This window comes from Littorina saxatilis, linkage group LG8, assembly GCF_037325665.1.
Source record: "Littorina saxatilis isolate snail1 linkage group LG8, US_GU_Lsax_2.0, whole genome shotgun sequence".
Taxonomy (NCBI): domain Eukaryota; kingdom Metazoa; phylum Mollusca; class Gastropoda; order Littorinimorpha; family Littorinidae; genus Littorina; species Littorina saxatilis.
Window position 1 is genome coordinate 46854588 of NC_090252.1, and position 11932 is coordinate 46866519.

General features: G+C 41.5%; 1 protein-coding gene across 1 annotated transcript; it reads left to right on the forward strand.

The window, feature by feature from the left end:
• Nucleotides 1–6410: 6410 nt before the first annotated feature.
• On the forward strand, nucleotides 6411–9467 carry LOC138974691 (uncharacterized). Its single transcript, XM_070347410.1, has one exon. It carries the CDS (start codon nucleotides 6411–6413, stop codon nucleotides 9465–9467), a length of 3057 nt encoding a protein of 1018 aa, XP_070203511.1.
• Nucleotides 9468–11932: the final 2465 nt, after the last annotated feature.

Sequence of the window (11932 nt, forward strand, 5' to 3'; positions counted from 1 at the left end):
GAAGTTGTTTGATGCCCAGGTTCAACCGATTGTTCAGTATAGTTCTGAAATGTGGGGACTTGGGAAGAATTTACCTGTTGAAAAGCTGTATAAATTAAATTGCAAGGGAAAAGTAACCCGGGCATCAAGCCTTCGTGAATGTTTGTGTGAATATGGGTTGTCATATGTATGGAATAATCAGGGTGTCGCTAATGATAATACTTGTTTGCAATGTGTTAAACAGAGGATTATTGATTGCAGATGGCAAGACTGGGATGACCATATACGTAGGGTGTTCTGGAAGTCCTAAGACTCCAAGCTCATAGCAATACCTCATGACATTTACAATGACGTATGCATACTGCAATCTTTTATCGGCGATGATACAAATGTTCATGTATTTCAAAGGTTCCTCTGCAAAGAAAACAGCTCTTAATGAACATTACCTGTCCATCTTTACTTGCCTGTCATGCAGCTCAAAAAAGGGAGTATAAACATCTGTAAAAGGATTGTTATGTTTCTTACACGTACTGCATATTGTGGGAATTTTAAGAGAGCAACGCTCCTTCCAAAACGATTACCTACAACTGGTACAATAAATTTTAATCGGGTAGACACGTCTTCAAAGATGACACCCTTCCAGACCGACAGTTGAATGCTGTTACTGCAACAAACGGTGCTGCCGTTGAAAAGTTGAAGAGGTATGATTCACGAATCACAAACACAGAGGTAAAAGACACATAGATAATTGAATCGGCACCCATCGATGTGATCTGGCACAAGCCTTTACGGGAACACACACGTTGCAGACAGTGGGTGCCCGTGCTGTTTCTGGTGTACAAAAGGGGGTATGTCTCGAAATGTGCATACTAATAGTCTCCTATTGTTACTATAGAGAGTGGAAGGATTTTGTGAAGGTTAATTGTCTCAGGCGATGGGGACTTGGGTCTATCAATCTGACCCCGGGCAACATATCGATCAGCCGTGTTGATGTTCTTAAACGGCTCCACCCCTATCAACCATTGGTGATTTCGGAACACTGGCAAGAAGAAGGTGGTCCCATATTTGTGAAAATAAGGACAAATCGCCACAATTATAAAAGGAGGGCAACGTACGGTTACCTTAGAACAGTACTTGCATCATAGCCTGCCCGTGGTGTTTAAAGCTTGGCGTCAAACACGGGTACTTGATGGTTGAGGCTACTCCATTGCAATGTCCCGTTTTACACAGCTTCCACATCAATCATATTTCTAACAGATTAGGATGTCTGCCTGATGCTCCGTTCACTATATTTTCCTGAATTGGTCCCTGTTGACGTTTTCCCGTTTTTACATTTAAAAAAAAAGCTCAGAGAAACCGTTACGAGAGCCCTGATGCTGCTGTCCGAGAGTAAACAAGGGTCATTGTGGGTATTGGCAAAAACACTCGCGCAGACATGTTTGAAAGGTATTTCTACGGAATGTTAAAGTGTGTCGCAGCTCAGGAAGGATCCTTCGAGAAAATGGCGTGGTCAAATTAACGGTGAGCTGTGCGCTCACATGAAATTCTAAGGACTTCCAGAACAGCCCTCGTACAAACAAGTGACATATTTTCAGTGTATAGAATGTTTAAACAATTTTAATTTGTTGAACCGTATTTGTTGTTAACTATCTATAAGTTTATCCGGCGTGCCATTGTTAGATTTAGATGTAGTGTATTTGAGATTGCTATCCATTCTCAATCCCGCAGTGGGGCACTGCGGTTATGAAATTAAAGGCCCCTCCTGTTTTTGGAACCGCAGGAGCTTTCTAGTTTGCTGTAAGGTAGATTTTTGGTTCCTCTTTCCTGTCATGCTTTCTTTTTCTTCATGAATTCTTTTCTTTTTTCTGCCTTCTTGCTCATTCACCTGTATTTTTTCCAAAAATCTCTTCTCTTGCCGCTTGTCTCGCGATTCATGTATAGTTTAATCTGTTAGTGTTCTGATGTAAGTCCAGCAGTAGATAGGTTAAGCCTATTTTAACATACTGGAAACTGGTAATCTTCCAGTAGGTATTAATTTAGTTTTACTAAAGCCTGCTGGGACACAAGTAATGGGTTAGTGCATTTGTAAACAGGAATCGCTTGACAAGTGGCCCCCTTCATCCCCCCCCTTCCTCGTCCTGATATGGCTCTGCGTAGTCGGCTGGACGTTAAGCAACAAATAAACAAACAAACAAACAAAATCCATTCTCAAACATGTACATTTCATAATTTGGATAGTATGAATTGTTGGATGTGTCAGTCTTTACTTAAAGGATGAAATTCATGTCCTGCTTCACTGTTCTGCACTTGCAGATATAAGAGAATTGTATATTCCCCAGACATATTGTATACATCCCTGTAGATTTAAGGCAGTCTTGTTAGTATCTTCTGTTCTAATGAATCTCGCCATACATTTGTAAAAATCATTTCGGAGACCAAATTTGAGTATATATCCGTGCTGTACTGCTGTATTGTGAATTATTTGATTTTGTGTGATTCGTCATGTTTGATTGGCTCACGTAATTGTAGCCTATGCGATGCTAAACTTTGTCTGTCTGTGCGTGCGTGCGTGCGTGCGTGCGTGCGTGCGTACGTGTGTATGTGATAGAAACTTTAACATTTGACTGAACACCGAAATACTAATTTCACCTGGTTATTATCCAAGCAACATCTTCAGAGTATTGAAGCAATGATCAACATTTCGTCGGCATGTGTGAAGTTAAAGTGTATATCCAAAGAAAACGGGTGGTGGTGGGGTTTTGGGGGGTAAAAGCAGGCGACTGGTTTATGTTGTGTGTGGTATGTAGACCAGGTCAGGGGTCAAGATCAGGTCAGGTCGCGTGAAGGATTGTGGTATAGATTCACATATCAGTTCTCACCTCTGCATTCGCCGATTCGGGGAAGACGATTTCACATTGTTCGGTTTCTTAGCTCCAGAAAAATAGATAAAGAAGATACCAAAGGAGATTTCCTACAGTTTGATCTGCACAGCGTTTTTTCCAGTGTCTGCGCGAGGAAGAGCTGTCGAAAGCGCAGTGTCGATCTGGCAGTCGTGTCCCCGGTAAGTACAGACAGATCTAGTGTATCCCACTCTTACAACGTGTCACCTAAGCTTACTGATAATCCATTTTGTTTAATTTCTTTTTATTTCAGCAGACACGGATAACAAACACAGTGATAGGCCGTCACTTCTAGTGAAATGAGTTGATCTACAGTGCCTGTAATGTTGGGATGTCTTTGTTCTTGGTTCGATTTATGTGAATTTTAAAACTTGCAGTTGAGTCTCAAGTTTACTCTGCCCGTTTAAAACTGTCCACCATTTATTTGAACATGCAGATATAAGAAAACGGAATGAATCTGTTCTCAAAGTCAAAATTATTACGATTTTGCCTCAGTTTCAAAACATGCTCTGTCAAGGTTCTGTCTGTAAAATGTGGTACCTTGCAACAACTTCCTTTAATTTGAAAGACAGTTTTTGAATGCTAGATCTATAGATATGTATCGCGTTTCATTCTTTGATTGTACTGTTTGCTGTTTACGCACTATCATGATTCGCTAACGTTTGGTAAACTTACCTTGCAACAGCTTCCTTGTCTTTGTTGGCATTTTCTTTCAAGGCAGCACAACGTAAGATTAGCTTCTTTTGGACAGCAGGTAGAATGCGAGTTTTGAGACAACGACAGTCGTCCAAACAAATGGACTGTGAATAGTGTGTTGACTGCGTTGACCGTCAGAATTATTTTAAGAACCAGGCTGCTGCAGTCAGTTGATATGTTTCGCATATTGTAGGGTTCCATATGCTGCATAGGTGAAGTGGCTTGTATAACTCATAACTCATAACATGTTATTGATCCAACAAAGGAAATTAAATTGGTCATCAGCACATATAGGTCATTAATTAATAATTATAAAAGAATAAGAGAAGAAAATTCATAAAACCCATGATAACAAAAAAAATATCTAAAGTAATATATGTACAACTACAATACCCTTTTTACTTGCACACATGACACACCGACACACCAACACACATGCATACATACCTACATACATACCTACATACATACATACATACATACATACATACATACATACATACATACATACATACATTCCATGTTAAAGTGTAGTTAAGAACATCACAGTAAGTATATCATTGTTTGGATTAACAGATAAGTTTTTATGTAAATGATGATTGTAAAGAATGATTCTTTTAGCTCATTAGAACACGCGAGTGCCGAGACTACTAGATAATCACGTCACGCGGGTCCGAGATTACCGAGACTATCTACGTCAGAAAGATGTACGTCATTTCTTTCAGCCACAATTCTTTCTTTTATTGTAGATTTCGAAGGAAAAGAAATGTCGTGTCTGATCTAATTATTTCAATTGTAAAGGTTCTTAGCGACGAATTGTTTATAATACAACCAAGTGTGTACATCGCTAAGCAACTACGTAGATACAGAAACGCCGGAAGTAGAAGAACAGGCCGTTAAGATCAACAGACCAGGCAAGGCGGAGAGCTCCATATTCTCACCATTAACCAGACGTTATTAACGCTGCAGAGAAGGAAGCCATTAACCCAGCCGTTTCGCCGTCTTGGAGGGTAACTAGTTGTTAGTTCGTTAGTGGATTTTGATCAAGAACGAACCAGATGACATCATATTCATTTGTCGCAGAGAATGCGTGTAGATGTGTTCTTTCTTCAATTAGTTTTGTCGTAGAATTAGTAGAATGAATATTGATAGGGTTGTCATTTAGGGAATGTCTGATATTTAACAGCTTCTACGTTTGATCGCAGGTTCGCATACGGGAAGACGAATCAGGCAAGACATCATCAACAGAGCTGCGTTCTAGAAGAGTCATCCACGTCATCGTCATCATCAAGTTCATCGTCGTCATGGTTCCTGTAAACATTGGTCATCATCGAAGGTCGAGAATTTTCTGCAGACTGTGATCGTCTAATGTGAATGGATCCATCGTCGTCATTTAAGGAAGTATTCATTATATTTGTTTCATCACCTCCAAATTTCTAAAGAACTTTTATCGTCGTCCTTGGAATTGCAATGACTGAATGAGCCACGTTTCCGGAAAATGATCGATTTCATATCAACGAACAATAACCATAATTAAATTATTGTGAAGTGAAGAATTAAATCTAAGATATTAATGTATAACCTGAGTCAACTTTGTGCAAGACCGGGAAGCAGTTAAGAAATTATAATTCATGCTGTGGATTTCTGTTCTAAATTTCCTTGAACAAATTCAACCGATAGCTGAATTGTAATTGTAGTAAAAATATGGGATTTTAGTCATAAGAAAGAAAAATCCGCATAACATTGGGGGCTATCGTTCCGGGATAAATTCGCAATTTTCTGTTAGACCGACGTTCAAAATTTTCTAAATTGCTGGAGGCTGTGTGTTGTTGTTTATATTTTTCTCTGTGTTTGCATGTGTTGTGTTTCACCACCATCATCGTATAAGTGCATGTCCATTTACTTTCTTTTGACCTAGACGTAGCTCAACGTGTATGCTATAACACGAAAATTAAATTTACTATTAATCATCGTTAGTAGTATGTATTAGCAGTGTTTGAGTTCATCCACGACACTTTAAAAAAGGCAGATGTAGAACCACTTTTGGTAATTAGTTCCCCAGTTATTGTGGTGTTCTAAATTACAAGTGGTGAATAGCATAGCTAACACGTGCTATTGATCACACCCCGATATAGTTCGAAATTATCGCGGGTGGTTGGAGGGAGTTTGGAACCATATTTGGTAAGGGATACCTGGTTCGTTCCCGATTGATTTCCCGGAAGGTCTGAATTTTTCGACCGCAACTAATTGTAAACTGAAGAAGGTCTGTTGATCAGAGTTTCATTAGTTGTTGATGAAGGAAGTGACGTACTATAACAGTCTGGTATGGACTCATTAGTTTGATCAGAGGATCAGTCACTTGTGACTCTGTATCGCGGTATTGCTGTACAGAGGAGTCATATGTCTATAGTGTAGCTGCTTGGTAATTAGCATTAGACGACTCAGAATTTCTGCTAACTTGTCCTGGAAAGGAAAGTATTGAAATTAGCAGCGAAATGAAATCATCCGTAGTTTGACATATGGTTGAGATAAAGATTACTTGTATGTTCTTTGGTAGACTCAACGAGACACTTAGAATTCAGTTTTTATCCTCATAAATTTTCGAATTTTGTATCGATTGAACATGATTCGTTCTAACTAGGATGTAAAGATGTGATGTATTCTGATCCGCCCGCGAATAACACTCGTAGTGCTAGCGTCGAATCACATACGTCGGAAAGTAGTCATTATCGTGTTTCTCGTCGTAGGAATAAGAAACGAACAACGATAATGTCGAATGCGAATTCCTCAAATGAGGCGAACAATGACACGAATGAAAATGTCGTTGTCGGAAACATGGTTGAGCACACGGCTCATACGTCACCCCATCACATTGTTGGTGATGAGGCGACAAATTCTAACCCTCGGTTACAACTGACCAAGAATTTGATAGAAGAGGGTACACTACTGGGCTTGAGCGGAGCCGATCTCCGTGCCTATGTGGTTGAAGAACGTGATCGCATAGAACGCGAAGAACACGTACGCGAAGAACGTGATCGCATAGAACGCGAAGAACACGTACGCGAAGAACGTGATCGCGAAGAACGTGATCGCGAAGAACGCGAACGCGAACGGAATTTTCAGTTAGAACAGCTGAGAATCCAAAGTGCAAATCAGAATAACCGGAACAACAATGCCAGGGAGTCGAGCCAAAGCAAGGATAACTTTGATCATAAGATACCTTACCTTGAGGACAAGGACGATATTGAGAGCTGGTTTCATCAATACGAGCACTACGCAAAAGATTGCAAGCTCGTTGATGCAACCAAAGCCTCTCGTATCGTCTACTTCCTCAAGGGAAAAGCTCGCGTCATTTACTCCAAGCTCAGCGCCGAGGACGCTGATGACTATGAAACAGTGAAGCATGCGCTCTATGAAGGTTTCCAACTCACGAGCAAAGACTACCGGAAAAAGTTCCGAAATCTGAAGAAAGCACAAGGGGACACTTACAAGGAACATTTTGTCAAGCTCGATCGCTATATGAATAAATGGATTGAACTCGCGAAGTGTGGAAACGAAGTGGACGATTTGAAGGATCTAATCCTGAGGGAACAAATTTTGGAAACAGTTCCTCCCGAGTTAGCTATCCATATCCGCGATCGCAACCCACATGATGCGAAGGAAATCGGCGAAATCGCCACCACCTATCATCAAGCTAGGTCCAACACTAAAGTACCTGACGCAGACGCCCATTCTCGTGGAAAAGGAAATCGTTTTTCCAAGAATGATGGTAACGGGCGTGATGTCAAACAGAGCACGGTCATGTTTGGTTCTAGCCAGCATAGCACAGCACAACCACATAAGTTGTCAGATGAAGAGCGGACAAAACTGAGGACCAATGGCCAATGTTTTTTTTGTAAAGAACGCGGCCACCTGTCCAAGAATTGCCCCAAGAGAAGTACCACATCCGTGGTCCCGAATGTCAATGAAACGGGTCGTTCTTTTGACATTCCAGAGAAACTGGAAAAACTTTGTGAGGATTGTCAAAGCAAGACTTTCTCAGAAACGATTCCGGTCAAGGTTGATGGGAAACTAGTTCAAGCTATACGTGATTCTGGATGCACAGGAATCATGGTTAGCGCAGAACTCGTCTCTAAAGACAAATACCTACTGAACAAGAAAGAGGTCACTCTAGCGGAGAAAGGTGCGAAGAAGATGTACCCCACAGCCGTGGTGCATATCGACTCCCCATTTTTCGATGCTGACACGGAAGTGACGGTGATGGACAACCCAGTCTATCCTGTTCTGATAGGAAAGTGGCACGGAATTGGTTCCAACAAATGTTTGACATCGTTGTACCCAATCCGCGACCCCACTTGGTTCTCCGAGACAGTTGCTGCCGTGAACACCCGTGCACAGCAGAAAGAAGAAGAAAAGAAGTCTGAAGCTAGTGTCCCACCGAACCTCAAATCTCAGGAGAAGCCATTCACTCCTGAGGATTTGAAACGAGAACAGAAGGCAGATCCTTCCCTAGCGCAGATCAGGGAATTTGCCACAAAAGGTAGAGAAATCCATGGAGTCAAGTTCGTTTACAAGAACGATATTCTCCTTCGCTCCAAACTGCATGAAAATGGGTGTTACAAAACAAGAGTGGTGGTTCCGAAAAAGTTAAGACCGAAAGTGTTGTCATTCGGTCATGACCTTCCATTAGCGGGTCACCTCGGGCAAAAGAAGACTTTCGACCGCATCAATACGGAGTTCTGGTGGCCAGGTCACGGCAGTGACATCAAACGATATTGTATGTCATGTGATGCATGCCAAAGATCTACTCCTAAAGGACACACCAAGAAAGTTCCGCTAGGTCGAATGCCACCTATCAGTTCTGTATTCAAACGGATCGCCGTGGACATCATTGGTCCCATCAAACCGATATCCGAGAGTAAAAAGCAGTACATACTGGTCTCGGTGGATTACGCCACTAGATTTCCAGAGGCAGTTGCTCTCAAGGATATCCGTGCTGAAACGATCGCAGAATCGTTGTGGGAAATGTGGACCAGGCTGGGCATACCCGATGAAGTCATAACTGACCAAGGTGCACAGTTTTCTGGAAAACTGATGCATGAGGTGAATGATTTTCTACAAGTCAAGCACCACATGACAGCTCCATTCCACCCTCAATCAAATGGTTTAGTGGAACGTTTTAACGGAACACTCAAAAGCATGATGACACGCATGACCCAAGAACAACCCAAGAAATGGGACACCTTCATCCCGGCCTTGCTATTTGCTTACCGTGAGGTACCGCAAGCGAGCTTGGGATTTTCCCCATTTGAACTGCTGTACGGCAGGGCTGTCAAAGGTCCCATGCAGATTTTGCGTCAAGCTTGGACGCAAGAAGAAGTGTCAGATGAGATGAAAACAACGGCAGAGTACGTTGTTGACTTGCGTAATCGCATCGAGAAGACCTGTGAAATAGCAAGAGAGAACCTGAAGAATGCTGCTATGAAACAGGCAAAATACTTCGACAAGAAAGCCGCGAAGCGGGAGATTGAAGTAGGAAAACGGGTTTTGTTGTTGAGACCCAAGAAACAGAACAAACTGGAACTACTGTGGCAAGGTCCTTACACAGTAGTGGAGAAGCTGAACCAATTCGATTACAAAATCAAGATTGGGAGGAAGATCAAGCTCTACCACATCAACTTGATGAAAGAGTACCAAGAACGAGACACGTCTTTCAAACATAGCACGCCAACCCAACGGGTAGACGCGCATGAAAGCAGTGAGGAAGAAGAAGATGAAGTTGTTGCAATCGTCATGGAAGAAGACGAAACAATGAGTGACGACATCTTCGCAACAGAAACTCAGAAAATGCTACCTCTGTTAGGAAGATCAAGCTCTACCACATCAACTTGATGAAAGAGTACCAAGAACGAGACACGTCTTTCAAACATAGCACGCCAACCCAACGGGTAGACGCGCATGAAAGCAGTGAGGAAGAAGAAGATGAAGTTGTTGCAATCGTCATGGAAGAAGACGAAACAATGAGTGACGACATCTTCGCAACAGAAACTCAGAAAATGCTACCTCTGTTAGAAACAAAAAGGTCCGAATTTGTAGCAGACATGCATTTTGACAAGAATCTGAGCGACGAGAAAGCAAAAGAGGCAAGGGACATATCCATGGAATTTGAGAAGAACCTCACCGATGTTCCAATGACTACAAACCTGCTGGGTTGTAACATTGAAGTAACGGAAAAGAGGCCTGTCTTCATCAAACCCAGACCCATACCTCACGCTATGGTCGGAACAGTAGAGGACGAAATTAGCGAGATGCTCATGAGGTGGGCGATTCAATTGCAGCCCCACTCATTCACTGTGAAAGTGATCCCTGGAAAGGACAACCATGGTGCCGATTACATGAGCAGAGCTTCATACTGAAGCAAAACTTGTAACTGGATGAGTAACGTATGCCACAATTATATGATTAAGTATATAATTATACGTCTAATTCACTATTCGAATGAGAATAATTTCCCCAGGATAATTATCCAGAAGGGGGGGCCTATGTAAAGGATTGATTCTTTTAGCTCATTAGAACACGCGAGTGCCGAGACTACTAGATAATCACGTCACGCGGGTCCGAGATTACCGAGACTATCTACGTCAGAAAGATGTACGTCATTTCTTTCAGCCACAATTCTTTCTTTTATTGTAGATTTCGAAGGAAAAGAAATGTCGTGTCTGATCTAATTATTTCAATTGTAAAGGTTCTTAGCGACGAATTGTTTATAATACAACCAAGTGTGTACATCGCTAAGCAACTACGTAGATACAGAAACGCCGGAAGTAGAAGAACAGGCAGTTAAGATCAACAGACCAGGCAAGGCGGAGAGCTCCATATTCTCACCATTAACCAGACGTTATTAACGCTGCAGAGAAGGAAGCCATTAACCCAGCCGTTTCGCCGTCTTGGAGGGTAACTAGTTGTTAGTTCGTTAGTGGATTTCGATCAAGAACGAACCAGATGACATCATATTCATTTGTCGCAGAGAATGCGTGTAGATGTGTTCTTTCTTCAATTAGTTTTGTCGTAGAATTAGTAGAATGAATATTGATAGGGTTGTCATTTAGGGAATGTCTGATATTTAACAGCTTCTACGTTTGATCGCAGGTTCGCATACGGGAAGACGAATCAGGCAAGACATCATCAACAGAGCTGCGTTCTAGAAGAGTCATCCACGTCATCGTCATCATCAAGTTCATCGTCGTCATGGTTCCTGTAAACATTGGTCATCATCGAAGGTCGAGAATTTTCTGCAGACTGTGATCGTCTAATGTGAATGGATCCATCGTCGTCATTTAAGGAAGTATTCATTATATTTGTTTCATCACCTCCAAATTTCTAAAGAACTTTTATCGTCGTCCTTGGAATTGCAATGACTGAATGAGCCACGTTTCCGGAAAATGATCGATTTCATATCAACGAACAATAACCATAATTAAATTATTGTGAAGTGAAGAATTAAATCTAAGATATTAATGTATAACCTGAGTCAACTTTGTGCAAGACCGGGAAGCAGTTAAGAAATTATAATTCATGCTGTGGATTTCTGTTCTAAATTTCCTTGAACAAATTCAACCGATAGCTGAATTGTAATTGTAGTAAAAATATGGGATTTTAGTCTTAAGAAAGAAAAATCCGCATAACAATGATAACAACAATCCATAATTAACGCTATTGCACTACCAAAAGAAGAGACCAACCAAACACATAAAACCAATCCCAGTAATCATCATCAGTTATCACAGGTATCACAGTAGATTAGCCATCAGGTAGTTAGACTCAATTGGGCAAAGTATAGTGTCAACACCATCACAACAGTGCTAAAGCCGACCATTCAGTATCAAAACACTGTTTATATGAGTGTAGGTTGTAGTCATCACAACTAATCGCATTTTGCCTTTTGTTTCAGAAAGGAGGATAAGCTACAACAAGATCGACGCTGAGAGTATGTCAGATATGCCTCAGCCACATGGCGACTTCCGAATTTAGATCCACTCGGCATGGTGACAAGTCTTGATGAAAAGTATAAGACTGAGGACAGCAGTGGACAAAGTGGCCACATGGCAGGTACCTATTGCTTAGTGTCTGCAGTGCAAAAGACAGATACGGTGATGGTAGATTTCCAATTGAACACAGTACCCTCATATCGACTGCTGATTTACGACGGGCAAGCTACAATCCAGGGCAGAGAACAATGCAGCGTTGTAATCCAACGCTTCATTTGTTTCAGGAAAGGACGTCCTTACAAATTACCATTACAACTATCTGATACAAAGACATAGTGCATAGTGTACTCTAAACAAGAGGTTGTGCTA

Bases quoted from the DNA above. Each gene is read 5' to 3' on its own strand.
- LOC138974691 (XM_070347410.1), top strand. From the start codon at position 6,411: ATGGTTGAGCACACGGCTCATACGTCACCCCATCACATTGTTGGTGAT.